Source organism: Nannobrachium achirus, assembly GCF_963921795.1.
Source record: "Nannobrachium achirus genome assembly, chromosome: 20".
NCBI classification, from domain to species: domain Eukaryota; kingdom Metazoa; phylum Chordata; class Actinopteri; order Myctophiformes; family Myctophidae; genus Nannobrachium; species Nannobrachium achirus.
This window is the reverse complement of record NC_137827.1, coordinates 15,122,209-15,141,841: the sequence shown is the minus strand read 5'-3', so window position 1 is coordinate 15,141,841 and position 19,633 is coordinate 15,122,209. Positions and strand designations below refer to the sequence as shown.

At 43.8% G+C, this 19,633-nt stretch overlaps 1 protein-coding gene across 1 annotated transcript in view; it reads left to right on the top strand.

The window, feature by feature from the left end:
- ldlrap1b (low density lipoprotein receptor adaptor protein 1b) overlaps window positions 1-18,703 on the top strand; it is a 92,311-nt gene extending 73,608 nt beyond the window's left edge. Inside the window, exons 6-9 of the mRNA XM_080751446.1 lie at window positions 3,868-3,966; window positions 9,753-9,886; window positions 11,093-11,127; window positions 16,258-18,703. Coding sequence (XP_080607572.1) covers window positions 3,868-3,966; window positions 9,753-9,886; window positions 11,093-11,127; window positions 16,258-16,405 — 416 coding nt within the window. The 3' untranslated portion in view covers window positions 16,406-18,703. The remainder of the gene's footprint in view (window positions 1-3,867; window positions 3,967-9,752; window positions 9,887-11,092; window positions 11,128-16,257) is intronic.
- The last annotated feature ends 930 nt before the right edge of the window (window positions 18,704-19,633 follow it).

Sequence of the window (19,633 nt, the reverse complement as noted above, 5' to 3'; positions counted from 1 at the left end):
ATTCAGCCTTGATTCCGATTTATACACGTTTTCTTTTAAATGGTGAAAATGGCAGACTAACCCGTTGGGGTGTTGTTGCCTGGATTATTCATGAAGCTTTCCCGGAAGAGAAAGATCCCATGATTGGCCGCTAGTTGCGCTGTTTTTCCCCCACGAGGTACCAAAAAGATTTGTTCTCCACTGGACCCCATTTAATTTTCCTCTTTGATTTTCTAACCTTAATAAACATCGTCATAAATACTTTATTGTTTCTGTCGCTAGTGAAAAACTACCTTTCAATTACCATGATATGCGTTTTGTGCAAATATGGTCCTATTTATGTTAAAATTGATGATAAAGTTGCGGGGGGCGTGGCCAACTAAACTGATACCAGCCGGCTGTGTTCTTCTTCGTGTGCTGTATTTCGGGAGGCTCCGACCATATTCTCCCATGTATCCCTGCGGTTGCATGTGACCGTTGGCAGCCAATAGCATTCCTTATGATTCCTTGGTTACCATTCAAACAATGATGGCGGCACCCATACAAGGGACAAAAAAGCGTCATTTTTGACACATAGAAACCAATGGCTTCGCATCTTCCATATTGTTTTTACAGTCTGTGGTTGGATCGCCATGCGCTGAGGGCTAGTAGATCCGCTATTTTTGTATGTCAGCATTGTACAACTAAGTTTAATACATAGTGGTTAATCACGCTAAACGATCTAGTCGATTATCAAAAACAGTTTGGTAAAATCTTCTCATGCCGATTCGTTGATTCAATTCGATTATTGCTCCAATGCTAGACAGCAAGTCCTGGGCAGTTCGAAGCATCGAATCAGCGGAATCACCCGGTTGGGCGTATGTCAGGGTTAGAGTAAGCAAGAGTTAGGGTGAAGGGATATGGAATGAAACTGAATTGAATACAATGTCCCAAAAAGTTTTCAAAATCAATGCGTGTCTGCGTACACGCAATAGTGTGCACATGTACAAGAGAGAATAAGAATCCTTGTGTGCATATATCTGCATGACATTTTATCATGTATGCATGTTAGTCTAATGGTTGGAGACACGACTGGGTGCATCCACACATCATTATAAAGTTTTATCCTTTCCAGCTGAACATAACAATGGAAACCAAACCACAAATTGAGGGTGGCATTCTGCAGGAAACTCTCTAGTGTCTTGTTGGTCTCAGTTGGCCAGTCTGTGTGGGCAGCTCTGTCAGGGTTGTCGCACCAAATTCTGGGCCCTGGGTACAAGGACTCACTCGCATTTTGTGCTTTAACTATCGAAAAATAGCAGATATACAAGCTCACAGCGCAGCACTCGGTGAGAAATAGCAGATATACAAGCTCACAGCACGGCACCGAGTGCCGCGCTGCGAGCTTGTAGATCTGTTATTTTTGGAAAATCGTGAAAATGTGCTTTTCAAATCCTTCTAAGGTTTTTTGACAAACCCACGTTTCTATGTCAGTGGTGCTCAAACTTTTTCATGTGAAGGACCCCCAAAATGATATGTATTTGGCCACGGACCCCCATCTCATAATATTTAGTTCCAGGGACCCCCCCAGAAGCAAAATTTGAGTTACAAATGTTCGCTTAAAAAATACATCTAGTCAAAGATTTGCACACATTTTCACGACTTTTCAAAAATAGCAGATCTACAAGCTTGCAGCGCAATAATTAAGGCCCCTCCACCTTGGGCCCTAGTAACTCAGTCCCACTCCCCCCCTCTTGTGACGCCCCTGAGCTCTATTCTCAGCAGGTGAGAGGAGATGACTCTTGACACTGCTTGTTAGCAGAGGGACAAGAGCTGTCTAGCTGTCCCCCGGGACAGACCTGAGTGCCTTCTCGCCCCCCTTCCTTGCCTCCCAAACTGTGGAATCCAATCTCAACCAGTCACCAGTCACGGCTGCAGGCTCCAAGGGATAGATCACCCAATCTATTGATTACTGACTAGGGATGGGACCATTTGAACATTTCATATCACGAATATTGTGACCTAAGATATCGCGATTTACGATATTATCGCGATAATCAAAATATCCCCAACATCCATTATCCTGGCGTGGGAACATTTGCCAAGAAATAAAAGATCTACAAGCTCACAATGCATCGCAATGCAACGCGAGTCTCCATGGGGTGAGAAATAAAAAAAACATTTTGGGGGTGAACTATCCCTTAAGCCCAAATTATGCTCCGTCGTTTGGCAGTCTCGTATGTAAAAAGTAGCAGATCTCGGGTGCAACGCGTTGTAGCTTGTAGATCTGCTATTTTTGTCTCCACCAGCCGAAGGCTGAGGGAGAGTATGTTTTCCCCTCCGTCCGTCCGTCCGTCCGTCCGTCCGTGCGTCCGTGCGTCCGTCCGTCCGTGCGTCCTCGCAGTTTGTGAACAGCTAATCTCAGTCACCGTTGGCCCGATCGCTGCCAAACTGAGCACACACACTCCCTGGATGCCAATCTAGAACCTCTGCCCCACATTTTTCAAATCAGCCTCATGGTGGCGCTATAACAGGCCGATTTGTGTGGCCTGGTTGTTACCAGCTAATCTCCGGCGCCGTTGGCCCGATCGCTGCCAAACTGAGCACACACACTCCCTGGATGCTAATTCAGAACCTCTGCCCCACATTTTTTAAATCAGCCTCATGGTGGCGCTATAACAGGCCGATTTGTGTGGCCTGGTGGAGACCTGTGCTCGGAAGAGCACTGCTTCTAGTTTGGCATGCGACGCCGTCGTACAGCAAAGTAGAAATTGAGCTTTTCACCCCATTTCCATTGCGGTCTGTAAACTAAACTCACATCTCATCACTTCTTGTTGCCTGTTTTATGACGGATGCTTGTTCTAATATGCTTATTGTATGTTGTTTACTCACTCAGTATGCCAGGCTATGTATATAACAAAACGTATGTGTTTGCTTGACTAGAAATCTTAATTTTTTTTAGATCCACTCCAATCTTACACTTTGTAAGTCGCTCTGGTCTCTCTGTGGGTCTTGGTTAGAATAAATGCCTGAATTGTAATTTGAGTATCGTTTGACCTCATCACATCCACATTCTGTGGTTATTGACTGTAACGAAATAGTTCATTTATGTCTAGGGCTTGGGAGAGTATGGGCAAAGCATGTTGTTCAAGTTCCACATTTATGTGTGGAAATCGCCTCTGTTTATGTGACAATCCATGTTTATTCATGCTCCACCATGGTGGTGTCTTACGAGGTTGTGCGGCCTGGGGCATAATGGGTACATCGTTGTTGTCGGGTGGAAACCTCGTATATCTTTCATTTTGAAAATTACTTAAACTAGTGAAAATAGCCGATCTATAAGCACACAACGGCGCGCACCGCGAGGCGTTGTGTGCTTGTAGATCTGCTATTTTCACTAGTCTTGTGCGACGGTCTTGTATGATGAAGCAGGGCTTTACCTTACGAAAAAACTAAAAATACTAATTTGAAACTTGGAGATACGAGGTTCCTGCTCGACGGTGACGACACGGCACACAAATTAAAATGTAAATCAATCAGCGGTATATAGCTTGTTACAGAGGTGTTGTTTTCCTGCTCTGGCCACATCCAGCCCCAAGTGAGAGAATAGTTTGCTAGAGTAATGGCTGTCAAACTAACTGCCAAAGTGCCGCCCGTTTGTGTAACTGCATTATAAGCACGGGCCGACGACACATAAATACTCACTTTTCCTCCAGCCGTTGGCCAAGTGTAAACAACATCCTCCTGCCAGGCGCTCTCGACGGGGCTTCAACCTCTAACCCTGCGGTTGTGTGAACGCTTGATTAGCGCCGCACTGTATTTCGCTGACTGCTTATTTCTTCTTCTCTTTGTCATCCACCTCCCCCACCTCCCACCCACCCACCTTCCCACAATCTTCCAACGCCACAGAGAAGGAGAAGCGAGTGAAATCTGGTTCCTCGGACGGGGAGGGAGCCAGCAGCTCCCAGTCGGACAGCTCGGCCAGCCTGGGCAGCCTGAAGGGAGGAGGTAAGTGTCTCTGTCTGTCAACCTGTCATCATCACATCTGCTGACCCCCGCCCCCCACCTCCCCCAATCCCACTTAGAGGTTGGACAAACCAAGTCTTTTTTTGAACGGCTCTTTGAAATGAACGATGGGATCCGGTTCGCAGTCTAGGGAGCCGTTCCTTTTTTGGAGGAGGGGGAGTAAAAGTATCAATACTGCGATATAGAAATACTTTGCCACACGTAGAAGTTCGGAATTAAAATGTACTTGAGTAAAAGTACAAAAGTATTGGTATCAATATGTACTTAAAGTACCAATAGTAGAACTCATTATGCAGAATGTCCCATTTCACAAGTTTTCCAATGAATGAAATGTAGAAGAGCTTGTAGATCGGCTATTTTCAAATGGCCAAAATGTTGGCCTATAGGGTTGAAGAGATTTGTAATTATAATCAAAATCTACAAAGTAACTATGAGCAAGTCTTTTGAACGGCTCTTTGAAAGGAACTGATCCCAGAGATCTAGCTCACTTCAAAGAGCCATAAATCCCATCTCTACCCTCTGTCAACCTGTCATCACATCTTCTGACCCCCGCCCCCCACCTCCCCAATCCCACTGACATCATTGCCTCGGGAGGGGAGGAGGGGGACGACGACACGAATGCTATTTAACCACGGCTCAGAGTGAGTCCGGCCTATTTTTTTTTTTTTGTCGCCTCGGGTCATCTCACGATAATCCACAAATAATTTCCTCGGGTCCCATTTATTTTCCAGGATCTGTTGTCATTAGACGTTAGCCACTGGACGTTGCCTATTTTAGCATGTTTGACAGTTTTGGGACGGATATTATGATAATAACGGTTATGTTCCCTGAATATTTGAAGCTGAGTTCTCCTTTTGTCGTGTAACCTCTTAAGCCTTCTTTTAATCTTCGGCCTATGACGGAGAAATGGCAGAACTGCAAAGCTCAGTGCATGTTGCATTGCGACGCGTGAGCTCGTTGACTATTTTTGCAACTTTGGGAAAAGTATAGTGAAAAAAAGTTTGCCTATAATGATTATGCCCAAAATAGTGACACAAGGGTTAATGTGGTAATAACAGAAACAAATAAATCTCGGTTCACCCCTCGAACTGCATCATTACCATTTCCCTTCAAGCTCTTTGTGAAACGCTGAGGAGGGGAACAGTCGCACTCTCTGACAGCAGCATGACAGCAGCTCCAACAACAGGAAGTGCCGGTTGTTTGCGAGGACACACATTTCTTCCAAGTTTACCAGTGGCGTCAGTTCAGAAAAAGCTAAGGTATGGCAACATGACTGGTGTCTTCGCGCGCGTGCAAGACACCAGTCATGTTGCCATACCTTAGCAAAAGGCATGATACATTTATTTTAAGAAGAACATTCTATTTTTTCCCCCCGTTTCTACGGTTTCTTGGGCAGCCTGGAATGGTTGTTCAAGTGCAGCTAAACTTGGCATGTTAGTAAACGTGCCGCAATTAACAATAATGCATTGCACCTGTGCAGCTGACCTGCGGAACCTGGGAATATACCATCTTGTCAAGATGGGGAGAATAAAAGTGTGGAGAATGTAATTATAATACCTTGTTAAAGTGACCATTTTGTAAAATGTTGCATTTGTAGTTATTTTACCGTAATTTAACAACATAATAACCAGCACAGATAGACAAAGAGACATTCATGGGTTTATATTTAAAAGTAACTTTTATTCTCCCCCCCTGGACCCAGCGTATGGCAGCTGCATACCCCTGCCATACCCAATTGACGCCCCTGAAGTTTACTGTTCCGCGGCACCCTATTAGCGGACCGATTCCAGAGGCATGACATTCTGTTGACGGTAACCAAGGTAGATAGCCTGAAGGCCTCATTAACTCCATCTGTAACCCATGGCCTGAGATAAGATGAGAGGAGATGAGAATCATCCTTTTAACCCCGGCGGCACCATGGATCTGCACTACCTCCCCTAGACAGTCCCTTCCCCCTCTCCATCAATTGTTTATTTGAGCCTGTGTGCTTTGTTCTCTCTTCCACGCCTGCATGTGTGGGTGGGTGTGTGTGTCTGTGTGTCTGGGGACCATTTGTTTTAAAAATAACCATTACATACCAGGTTCAAGGTTTCTTTGTTGTTACGTCTCGTGTACAGGTACATAAGAAGTGAAAGTCTTTGTTCTGGTTCCTCAGCCATTGTAGCAGCAACAATAGTATAGTAAATGTATATACAGTAACAAGGAAAATGGTTTAAAAAAGGACCACAATAAGACAAGGAATACCGGTACTTAAGAATCAGAATCAGTAGCAGCATTGTAAAAAACTGTTTGACCGTTGATTCTAACTCTTAAGGGGTAGTTAACCACCCCCAAAATGACTTATTACATATCCCATGGAGACTTGAATTCATGGATATTGTTTTGTTTTTGTTGCTTTCCTAAGCCAATAACTTGTTGATAATGATAAAGTGTATCCGGTAGGAGACATAAAGGAGACTCTTTTGTGTCTCCTACCAGAACAGCTTCAGGCTCTGACCTCAGACGAGCAGTAATGGCAGGGGAACTCTGGCTTCCACTGAGCCCAGCTAGAGAAAAGGCTATAGGGCCTGCTTTTCCCCCCTGGTCTGATCATTCACAAGCCTTTCACAAGTGTCAATAAATGTCATTTTCAGTATATGGTTGGGCAATATAATATATGTCCAAAACCATTCGTTTTGTATTTATAATTTTAAAAATGATTTAAAGTAGTGAAAAGATGAGTTTACATTGGCCAAAAACATGTTTGCGTGTGGGCAACCACCCCCAAACGCATATAAAAAGCTCATTTTATAAAAATCCCCAGCGTTGTGTGGACGGCCTCTAATGTGGAATTGCTTTCATGAAATCGAGTCAAGGCTAAACTCCAGGACAATTAATCGTCATGTAAAATGTCATAATCGTGACAGCCCTTAGTATCCAGGTTCACTGGCTAGGCTAATCGGCTGAGATAATTCAGCTTTCATGAAACCGATTAATCGCTGACTCTGGATAACTTAAGCCAGGATAGTTGATAAATCCAGGCTTAATCCCCAATCTAGGTTTCGCGAAACGGGCCCCAGGACACATTTACAATGATGGATGATAAGCGATGGATGTACCGTATGTACAGTATACTTGAGTGGTCATCTGGGAATTCGGAAGTTTATCCTGGGCTCCTCCAGGCTTCGTGTCACCTGGTTAAGTGTCTTGAGCAAGACACTTAAGCCCCAACTGCTCCCCTGCGCGCTCAGTGTGAGCAACAAGCCACTGATGGGTCAATGTAGAGAAGTAATGTCCCTTCTGGGATCACTAAAACATGTACAAATACACTTGTATCGCACTGCCCAAGGCTGCAGGCTGTTATTTTGGGCAGACCAACCTTAACCACATGAAGTCTAGCACGTGAACGTTTGGCCGAAAAAGCCAATCTACAAGCTCACAACGTGTCGAGTTGTGACGTGTTTTGTGACTGCTATTTTCAGCCGTGATACTTGTAGACTCACTGTGTAGAGGGGAATTCTAACAGACCTTGTTTATGTGTAGAGCCTTGGGGGGACCCTGGTCAACTAAGGACTGTACTATATACTATATAGGGTGTAAGTGGTTAACAACATCACTACTTTGTGGCCCCCTGCCACAGCAGGATTCTGGCTATGGAACCATTTTGGACTGACAAAGTGGTGGATGAGGATGATCTGCTATGTTTTTCAGAACACTGGCCCTTGGAAAACGGAGCAGGCCGGCAGGGAAGCTTGGCACGTCGTGTGTGTTTGGAGCTTTATCCCATCAAGCATTCAGCGTGACTTTTGGCCAATCCTTTATAGCTCTCCTGTCAAATAGCCTAATTGTATGGCAGGGGTTTGTAGGGTTTTTGAGAAACGCTTTCCTCCCTGCCAAATAGTTTCATTGTCGACCCTGAAGAGGTGCTTGGGGACCGGCGGGGCTTAAGCGCTAACTGAGGGCTTTATTTATGTACCTTTCTGTCTGGCTGATAGAATTCAACCTCCTTCTTCAGATAGGCTGTCAAACTGTCAGACAAGTGAGTGCTGTTGTCGGTGGTGATTCAGCTTTACCAAACATGATACCCCCTCTCCAAACTGTCCCCCAATCTTCCTGCCAGTCACATTATCTGCTGCGTCGTGTAGGTGTTGGCCTGCCGGCATGCTTGCATGCCTTCCTCTGAGTCAGCTTGTGGCCACGGAATACAGTCGTTCTTGTTGTATGCTGTGCCCGGTTAGCATGGTCAGGGGTGTCACAAGGGAGGGGAAAGTGGGACTGAGTTACTAGGGCCCAAGGTGGAGGGAGGGGCCTTAATTATTTTATACTTTAGCGCCGCACCTAGTGCCCCGCTGTGAGCTTGTAGATCTGCTATTTTTGAAAAGTCGTGAAAATATGTGCAAATCTTGTATTTAGCAAAATATATGTATTTTTTAAGAAAACATTTTTGTACTCAAATTTTGCTTCTGGGGGGTCCCTGGAACTAAATATTTTTAGATGGGGGTCCATGGCCAAATACATATCATTTTGGGGGTCCTTCACATGAACGGTTTTGATCACCACTGACATAGAGACATACGTTTTTCAAAAAACCTTAGAAGGATTTGAAATATTCAAAGACTTGCACAGATGTTCACGATTTTTCAAAAACAGCAGATCTACAAGCTCGCAGCTGAGCTTGTAGATCTGCTATTTTTCAATAGTTAAAGCACAAAATAATGCATAATAATGTGTTCCCAGTCTAAATGGGTTAAACCTCCCTCCCCCTATGAAGAACATTCATGGGGGGGCCCCCTCAGTGAATCCTTGTACCCAGGGCCCAGAATTTGGTGCGACACCCCTGAGCATGGTGGATCCATATCCTCCTCGAAACCGGGAATCTGATATCGCTCGCCCCAAGAGTGGGGCCAGTGCTTTCTAAGGGTCAGCTTTCCAAACGGGGGTCCCCCCCGTAATGGGAAGACTAATCTCTTTCAGATAATTGCCTCCTTAGTGAAAGGGAAAATGTCTGTAGCCGGTGTTGATGGAGAGACCGGCGTTTGGCGAAACGCTGCTACTACAGCCTGACTCATTTACGAGCCTTTCTCTTGGGGAGGAGGGTGGTGCGTAATGGGGATAAAGGTCGTCTTAGGATAATGGAGGCCGAAGATATAAGAGGGTGCTTTACAGACTGAAGTTGTGCTAATAAGATAGATTTGGAAAACTCGATGATTTTTGACCCCTCACTTCTCAAGAGACTTCAACAGCTAACTACGGAATAGCTAGACATTAGGGTTTGCACACTACTGACCTACATTAAACGCGCATGCACACTCGCATGCACGCACATGCCCACACATGCACTATTAAGCTATATTGTGGCCAGCTAAGCCATTAGAAAACGATCCCATTACAGACCACTGGTGTCCCCATGGGAAGGTGTGCAAGGCACAGGGGTTATTCCTTGCTCACTTACATCACTAAGCGACAATCCACAGATGGTCTGGTTGATGAGACACATTAGAGGCCTAATAAGGATGGATTTGATATGATTGCCTTTATGACTCTGTTTACCGTGGCGCAGGTGTATGATAATCACAATCGCCTGGGAAATGGGTTTTGGGAGCACATTCATCTTCATAATGAAGTTATCTTATAGCTACCGCTTAGGATTGTAATCCCATGAGATTGAACCTCCGGGGCGAATGTCTAGATTGTATTTAAATCGCTGTGTAAAGGCAGAACCTTGTGTCAAATCTTCTATTTCACATGCATGCTTTTGCTGTTTGTCTTGTCTTGTCTTGTCTCTGCAGAGGTGGCTACAGGGAACCTTCTGGACTTAGCAGAAGGTGCCAACGCTGCATTGGTCCACTCGGAAACAATGGAGATTGAACCAGAACCATTTATGGTGCACAACCACACCGCTGGAAACAACAACATTGTATGGGTAAGGTTCCCTATTAACCAGCTGCTAGGGCTAGATAAGAAGGGGAAATAGTTGGTGTTAAGTCAAACATGCCTGGTGATATACCTGTTGTATTCAGAGGGATGGAGTTTATAATGTATCGTGCTGTTGACCTGAGTTAACACAATGGTGCATTGAACAGAACCTGCCTTATCAGATGTTGCATGTAGCAGGAGAAGGCGAGGTTCTGCCTTTGGCCTACATCAACCACTTACATCTATGTACTTATTTCCCCCCTCTACACCAAATCTCTGAAAATAGGCGGCTCTACAAGCTCATAACTATGTGTTGTGAGCTTTTAGGTCGCCTACATTTGCCTAATGATCGCCTGTTACGAGTCGACGCCCAGAATAGGGATGCTAGGGGTTCATGTGGTTAATGTATGCAAATTTGATGGAAGGGCTAGAACTCAAACTTCTCATAACCCAGACCCTGCGTTTTATAGCTCTGCTTAACCACAGATGTGAAATTCACGAGGGTACAACTGCAAAAGCCTCACACACACTGTAAATACTAAACTACATGAACCCTGTTGGCTTATTATGTTCAGTATGGACATGACCAGTCATTGCGACCGGCAGGTCGCAAGTTACTATGAAAAGCTCCACCGACTGTCAGTCTGTCTGTCCGTCACACGTCACACTTTTGCCCTACTCATATCTCTGGCACTGCCACCATTGCCCCTATACATGCCAAGCTTTGCACACACACACACACACTCCTTGGCTGCCAAACCACAAACTCCACCCCTCATTTCTCACATGGCCCTCTTCTAGCGCCACCATGAGGCCGATTCTTGCAAAACATATTTTTGGACACCGCTCCTACAGATTTTGCCCTAAAATCACGCAAAGCGGTACACAGTATCTCTAAAGTCATGTCATCAACATGGATCTGTCCCATTTCCCATATTCCCTCCTGATTGGCTAACATTGCCTTCTAAAGTTTGTTTATGCGACCTGACGGTCACTTACTGGTGTAAAGTAACGAAGTACATTTACTATTTTCACTGGTTTTGTGCAACAGTCTTGTATGATGAAGCAGGGCTTTACTTTACGAAAAAAAAACATACAAATGTGAAACTTGGAGATACAAGGTTTCTGCCCGACAGTAACAATATATATATATATGTGTATGTAATATCTACATGTGTGGGCTAATTAATATCTATTTGTTTTGTCCTGGCAGGAGTTGGAGGACGGCCTGGACGAGGCTTTCTCAAGGTGAGCGGCGCATTTTGGATTTCCTCCACACCCCTCTCCTCTATTCCAGCAGTCACACAAGCTGCCTCCTGGAAATAGCCAGGCCAGCCCCGCCACGGTTTTAGGGCCCTCTCGTAATAACAAGCACGGCCACTCCCTCTTTGCTGAGCTCACGCGGCTGCGAGAGACGGACTCGGTTTACACGCCCCGAGTTTAGCGGCCGGCAGACAGACAAGACAGACAGAGCCCTGAGTCATGCTGCTGCCCAGGCACGTGCACACATAGACACGAAAGGGGGCTTGAGCCCCTGCCCTTTTAACAGTCTGTAAAAAAGTGCCCTCTCCAGGCCATGAATGCCGTTTTCACTATGGTGAAAGAAATACAAATGCCCTCTTTCCATGCCATACCTGAAGGCAGCATTCAAGAGAATTGCCTTGTCCAAACTCTCCTGAACTTGAATGCAGCATCTTATGTTGAAAAGAATTGCCCTTACTGTGTAGAAATCCATTCTGTACGCCACATCTCCAGTACTGCCTTTTTTATGCTTAGTTTAGTGTGGTATCAAGTATTGAAAATAGCCGACCTCCAAGCTCACAATGCGTCGCAGCACGATGCGTTGTGAGCTTGGAGGTCTGCTATTTTCAATATTTTCACCAAAAGGCCCTTTTAGACATTTCAGCCCCTGTCTCTCTAACATTCTCTGCACGTCCCTGCTGCTGCCTCTGCAAGGCCATATCCTCCCAGTGATCCTACTGGAAGCTCTGCCGGGAGGAGGGGAGAATTTCACGAAATACCCTGTTATTATTGCTGTTCAGAGACGAGCAAAGGCAAGAAGGAAGAAGAGGGGGGGGGGGGGGGGGTCTAGCTGTGTTCAAGGTGGTCTAGCTGTGTGTGTGTGTGTGTGTGTGTGTGTGTGTGTGTGAGTGTGTGAGTGTGTGTGTGAGTGAGTGAGTGAGTGATGAAAGCATACTTGCTCTCATTGCCAAGTACCCAAAACCATAAATGTTATCGAAGTTCAAACGTTTCCTTGCCATGGACCCGCAGAATAGCCATAGCCTCTGGCTTTTAACCCTTTGCCAATAGTCTTAATTAAATAAAAGAAAGAAATGTGCAGATATAGATTATAGATCAGCTATTTTCTTTATAATTAAAAATATATATATTTTTCCTCTCCTTTCCGACCGACCACTCTGGCCGTGCAGGACCACCGGGAGAACCAGTGAACTTAGGTTCACGGGTTGACAAAAAGCATCAAGGGTTTTCTCTGCGCTAATCGACATTCCTCAAACATATTCCGTGCTGGCCAGTGGCCACAAGCTAATCCAAATCCACAGAGTCAAAGACAGCCACTGCTATTAAATGCATTCCACTGTCCTGCTATCAGTAGCAGCACCAGATAAGCCACTGGTGGCCGCCTGTTAGGTTCTGATACCACTGTGTTTACGGCTGTTTATTTGGGAGTCAGCCAAGAAGTATTATTCACTGCTTTATTGGTATTTTCAATCCCTCCCCGTCTCGATCGCACTCTGCTCATTTGACAGTGGTCTCCTTCCTCTCTTCCTTAGTCTCTCTCTCTCTTTCATTTAGCTGAGGGAGAACGCGCTCCACAGCCTCTCTGTAATCACGCCCTAAAGAGGCCATTTTAGCCCCGTTATCGGATGATTATTTGACTGCACACCCTGTAATTACGCCCCAACGTTTCGGTAATCTTCCCACTGCTGCGTGATTAACGAGGAGGCTCCCACCGAGAGCTGCCTGTGTGAGACGCAGACCCAGAGAGGCAGATTGGCAGATCTGGGGGAACTTAAGGATGGGAAAAAGTCGGGAGCAAAAGATGAAATGGATGAAAAGTCTTTGTACTTTGTCAGGATGAAACTGATTGCACACTTAACGCCGGTTGGAGCAGCAGCTCGGCTGTACGTACCTAAGAGTAGAAAATGTGACAGTTTGTCTTTGTGTGAGGATAATCGTTCATGTCGGTATTGTCAGGGTGGATAATCCTTTGTAGATAAGACTGAGGTATTCATGCTACATGAGACCATTATTTTTAAAATATATTCCAAGGCTCTTATTTTTACGATGTAGCTCTGCAGGAGGTGGTCTATAAGAGGGTCAGTCTGGATTTCTGTGTTGGGTCACATTCCATCCAAACACGTGTGCAGGCTATATATAGTGTATGGTTTCTCAAAGTGGGTGCCGTGATGCAAGTCGGGGTGCTACAGTATTGGGAATTGATCGCTTCAGTTTAACTACTTAGACCCTTTATACTTAGTAAAACAGACCTGAGTTTCTCTGTACTTTGTGCATTAAAAAAATGGAAACCAAATCTCTTCACCAAAAAAGAATCTAACAAAAACTTTTATATCATCATCTTATATATCAACCACATATAACGCATTATAAGTACTGGTCATAATGCATTATATGCATCATAAAGAAAAATAACAAAACAAATAACTAGACTCGGCCAACTTATAGACCATCAGATCATCTTGAAGGAATGGCAGTGCTCGGGGATGAGTGGAAGTTCTCCTCCAAGCACAGCTAAATATAAGCTCTTGATATTGGCGGGGGATATTTTATTGTTTATATTTCTGCATTCCTCTTGATTTCCTCTGGGAACAAGAGGAACTGAGGTCAGACGTTTGGAGCAAAGAACTACTGTATACAAGGCAGTTTACAGGCACCAGTGTTTGTTTTTTTGTCCCTTCGACATGCTGTGGTTTATGCAGCGAAGCAGTGCAGAGTAGCGGAATGTATGGCTGTAGCAAGCACATGAATCACAATTCTGCATTTCACAGACAGGTCATGACCAATAATTTAATCCCGGGAAGAGAATTTTAAATCGGTTATGACAAGTGTTCCTATTTCTTTGAGTTTCTTTTTGTGCTTTGTTGACAATTAATCAAATTCTTTGAACGATTTTGTGACTTAATGGATCGTACGCGTCTTGCTGTCGCCTGCTAAACCCTTTTCCCATCCATCCAGCATTCCTCGACTAGAGACCAATGTTGGTCCCCTTTTTAAATCTCAGGACCATTATTTACTGCTGTGAGACGCCAATGCCATCTGCTGGCAATAGATTGCCGTTGCACGTTGGAAACACAATGAAATGCCTAATGATCAAAATACTGTAACACAACCTAGCAATGACAACTGATCAGTGCCTTCGAAGAAAGATGATAGGAATGTTGATGTTATTTTGTAAATGTCCTGGTTATTTGAGATTTGGACAGTTAATAGAAATATCAACCACTGTCTGATTGGTAATATTTCCTTTGTGCCCCCCACCCCCAGCCGCAGTCTGGATAGTTTTGAATCCTACTCAGGTAAACGATTGCATCCCCTCCGCTCCATCCCACTCAGCCATTCACTTCCACCTTAGACTTTATTCACATGTGCTCATTTGTCTTGAGTATTGTTTTTTTTTTGCCAATATTAGGATGCATGGTAGTTTCTTGTGTCCCTGTGAAGCCATTATATGGTTGTAATAATGTTCACGTGGCTCAGACCCCTGTTCATTAAACTTGGCAGATCAAAAGAAGTGTGATCGTTTAGCTTTCATTATGGCAAGGTTCTCTGCCACGTAACGTAGCGTCACTCTGTCCATTCTGCACACGTTCTCATCACAGAATGTCTTGTGTTTTGGTCTTTCCGTCTCCATCAGCATTGTACTCTCCGTTGATTTGAGTGATGTCATGGTGAGCAAAAACGGTGTGTGTTCATGTGTAGCTTTGATGTGTTGAATCTACGATCCCGACATTTTATGTCCGTTGTCTCCCTCTCCAGGTGTGGAGAGGTAATTGCAACAATGTACAAACTATAAAGAGGGTGCCTATTTGGTGTCCAATTAATTAGGTGTGCCGTCTGCTTCAAATGATAAACCTCCAGTTGGTGTGCTAGCCATGTAAACAGACACACAATGTACCACAACTAAATGTTGCTCTCAAGAATGTTTTTGACAACATTTGGAGCGAGAAATGGACAATGCAGTAACCGAAAATTGACTGTTTGAGCAACACTTCCTTGTTTTCCGAGGCGCCCGTGTCATGGAATACTTTCAACAGCGTGAGCAAGGAAATGCTTCATTTTGTTGTTACTTTTAGGTCCATTTATTTATTAAGTAGCTGTGTAATAAGCGGCATAATTGTCACTGTGCCGGTAGTTGTCTAATCTATAAATAACCCCCTTCAGGACCCGCCTCTGTGTTTAATCATCCTGTCGGGTGTCATTTCTCAACAACTACCGTCGCGGCGACAATTATCCCTTACTTGTCACGCTCTACCATACAGATTGTTAAACATACAATTTTAGTTATTAAAATAAGCTTCGGATTGTAGCTTTTAAAGGGAAGTCTTGTGTGTGTAAAGGTTGTAATTGTGGTAGGGATAAGTCTCATGTCGCTGTGTGGTGTGATTGTCGCCTATAGGTAACCATTTTGCTGCCACTGTTGAGCCACCGTGACCCGTTCTCCTCGTAATGACTGTTTTTGTTCTGGAATAGTGCTGTGTGGATGTGTGTTAGAATCGTGTTTAGGTGTGGCTCATAACCAGGGGTGTCGCAGCAAATTCTGGGCCCTGGGTACTTTAACTATTGAAAAATAGCAGATATACAAGCTCACTGCGAGCTTGTAGATCTGCTATTTTTGAAAAATCTGGAACATTTGTGCAAGTCTTTGAATATTTACATATATATTACAAATATGTTTCTATGTGGTGCTCAAACCTTTTCATGTGAAGGACCCCCAAAATGATATGCATTTGGCCACGGACCCCCGTCTCAAAATATTTAGCAAAATTTGAGTTACAAATGTTCACTTAAAAAAATACATATTTTCAAAGATTTGCACACATTTTCACGACTTTTCAAAAATAGCAGATCTACAAGCTCGCAGCGCGGCACTCGGTGTGTGCTGTGAGCTTGTAGATCTGCTATTTTTCAATAGCTAAAGTATAAAACAATTAAGGCCCCCTACACCTTGGGGCCCTAGTAACTCAGTCCCACTTTCCCCTCCCCTTGTGACGCCCCTGCTCATAACTTCTCACATGCATTTTCTCATTTCATCATTGTAGATGTTGGCCTGATTCTTCCCCTGGCAAGGGTGCAAAAAAACTGAAACTTCCTCTCTCTTCTTCTGTGTTCCCCCCCTAGACTCGCTGAGTCTCGCACTAACCCCCAGGTCTTGGACATTGGGGTGACCCCTCAGGACTTCAACACAGACGAGTGCCTGTCCCCAGGCAAATGGGACAAAGCGGAAACGGAAGACCTTGTCGAGCAAAAGGACACGTTGGGCTTCTGAGGCGACGTAGCTGCCAAGAGGAAGAAATAGGGAAGGACGAGGAGGGGAAAAAAAAAGTGGACAAGACATGACTGGAAAATGTGGAGAAATGTTGAAAGGGACACTGCTGAGACGTCAGTGTGATTTTTCCACCTTTCCTCGTTGCCAAGTCCTCTCGATGGTGCCATCTAGTGGCTAATTGGATGCTACTGCATCCATGTGGCCAGAAGGTGGGGGCCACATGAGCTGTCTGCTCACGGAACAGACCAAAGCAATACAGTACAACATACCAATGTATCCCTTTTCTATCAAAGAAACATGCAGTCATTTAATGTTTGTTACAGTCAGCAATTTACTAGTTACTTTTTTTGTTTCAGTTTACCCACTCACTGTATAATTTTTTTTGTATGTTTGCTTATTGTAGCCTATGTATTTCTATTAATTATATTCAAGTATGTTTGTGTATATATGTACAAAGTGAGAGAGCAAAGGAACTATAATGATGATTTGCTTGGCACAGATTATTATGTCATTAAGGACATGCAAGGGTGCTGTTTCCTGTACTTGGATATGGCGTAACGCCTGACTTGTACTTGCGTGCACATCATGTCATGCACCGAAAGTAGCTGACCTACAAGCTGATAACGTATTGCACCGCTAAACATTTCGAGCTTGCAGATTTGTTATTTCCGATGCTTGAAACCGCACGCGCAAATAAGGGTGTGTTCAGAAATAAGCCGGGAATTTTGGTTTTGACATGATGAAATCAGTTAATTTATGAAAAGTCAGAGTAGACACTCGTTAAACGATGTTGCCTGTTTTATATTTCAAATGAACATGACTTGTTTTGTTAAGCGTACAGCGGATTCCTTTTGAAAGCGCCAAACAAGCTGCATGTATTGTAAGCACACCGGGAAAAAAGGGAATATCCGCACTCAAGTAGTTTCCACGCAAGTAGTTTCTTTCTTGTAGATTTATTAATTCATTTCACAACAGCAGTCTCACCCATATAAACGGACCGGTTTCGGCCTGTGGCCGCCTTCAGCGTCTCAAAACTGAACTTCCTTGGGCGGAAGTGACACATATAGATTATGCTATAATAGCGTACAGCTGTTTTGAGACGATGAAGAAGGCCACAGGCCGAAACCGTTCATCTATATGGGTGAGACTGCTGTTGTGAAATGAATTAATACATCTACAAGAAAGAAACTACTTCAGAGATTGCGGATATTCCCTTTGTTCCTGATACTTACCAGAATCTGCACCCAGTAAACAAAAAGACTTTATTACTCTCGTAGAGAGCGCGTCATCTGCTCATCTCCAGACGGTTTTGTACCGACTTTGAGATTTGTCCTCCCTTGTGAGCACACCGACCACTCCGACTGGGTTGTCCCAAGCGTGTGAACAGCAAAAATGAAATGGTCGCAACTTGTTTGGTGTTCTAGACAGTATTCAGCATGTATGTAGCAATTAGCTAAACTGGTCATAATCATGTTTATACATGGAAGATAACGTTGACGACGTTACTTTATGAGCGTCTCCTCTGACTGCTTTGAGCGTACTTCCAAATTCACCCTAAATATAAATCCGGTTTAACCCATTAAAGGAGAATTTCTCCGGCCTAGAAGGCTATCTTACCTTTAGATTTACTTATTTTCTCACCCAAAGACTGTTCCAGGCGTTTGTTTGTTTTTTCCTAAAAGATGGAAATCTCGCAGGACTTCCGGATGTGCGTTCGCCCAGTGGTGTGCGGAAGTCTCGCGAGAGACGAGATTTCAACGTGAGTTCAAAGTTCAGCGTTTTAACAACAACGATGGCTCCGCAGTGCTAATATTACAGCTTGAATGAGACGCTATCATTATGCATGGCAGACGTGTACCGAAAAAATTATTGAGCAAGAGTAATACACAGATTTACAATTAAACCAATCACAATCACAACTGGATCAGTCTTTGGGGGAGAAAATAAGTACATCCATTCTAAAGGTAAGATGGCCTTCTAGGCCAGGATTCTCCTTTTAAGACCTGAGGCCGATTCTATGAATGCCTTCTGAATCGGTAGTTCTTTCAAGATTTTTCAAAAATGTTCAAAAATAGCAGATGTATAAGCTTGCATCATGGCATGAAGTGATGCACTGTGAGCTTGTAGATCTGCTATTTTTTCGAATAGCCAATGCAAAAATCTTAAGATGACATGGAGGCTTTCGCGGTTTGGGTTGACTGGTTTTGATGGGCAGAATTCCTTGGAGAAAAGATGGAGTTATAAAGTTACTACCTGTTGGGCAATAGCTTTTGGATGGTCAAATAAGGCTTTAACAATGTGTGTGTGTGTGTGTGTGTGTGTGTGTGTGTGTGTGTGTGTGTGTGTGTGTGTGTGTGTGTGTGTGTGTGTGTGTGTGTGTGTGTGTGTGTGTGTGTGTGTGTGTGTGTGTGTGTGTGTGTGTGTGTGTGTGTGTGTGTGTTGCCTAAACGTGTGAGAAAGAAATCAAGATGAGTGTGTGTGATGCCTAAACGTGTGAGAAAGAAATCAAGATGACAATCTTATTTTTTTGTATTGCAAAATCTATTTTTGCACTCCACTCACATCCCTCTCTAAAGCACATGTTTCAATTAGACCCTCAGTACCGTCAAGCTTATTAAGGCACTGGTTATATACCACTATTACAGTATGTTAAATTATATTGCTGCAATTATGTTTTTGCTAGTGTATTTTTTTGTTTCTTTTTTGAGGATGGGTCACAGTGTTATCTTTGACATTTTCTTAATCTTCTGAAATTAATTTAAGTAACTGATTCATTTACACAAACTTCAATAAAATTGGCAGTGCGTGGCCTATTTAATCGTGATTTTCTTTAGCTAAATCTAACTCTGTGCATGGTTGAATTGTATGCATTTTTCTTTATTGCCCTATGATATGACATGAGGTCACCTGACATCCATCTCAGTTGCTGTGGTCACATGGACAACCCTACCAATGTGACGGTGTCAGTGATACAAAGTAACAAAGTGCATTTACTTAAGTACAATTTTGAGGTACTTTTACTTGAGTATTTCCAATACTTTTACTTCTACTCCATTACGTCTCAGAGTCAAGTATTGTACTTTTACTCTGCTCCAGTTATTCAAAACCTTTAGTTACTAGTTACTTTGTAGATTTGAATTCTTACAAAACGTACATTAACCACTTCAGTCCTGTATACATGTCCTCCTTTTGAAAATAGCAGATCTACAAGCGCACAGAGAAAAGTAC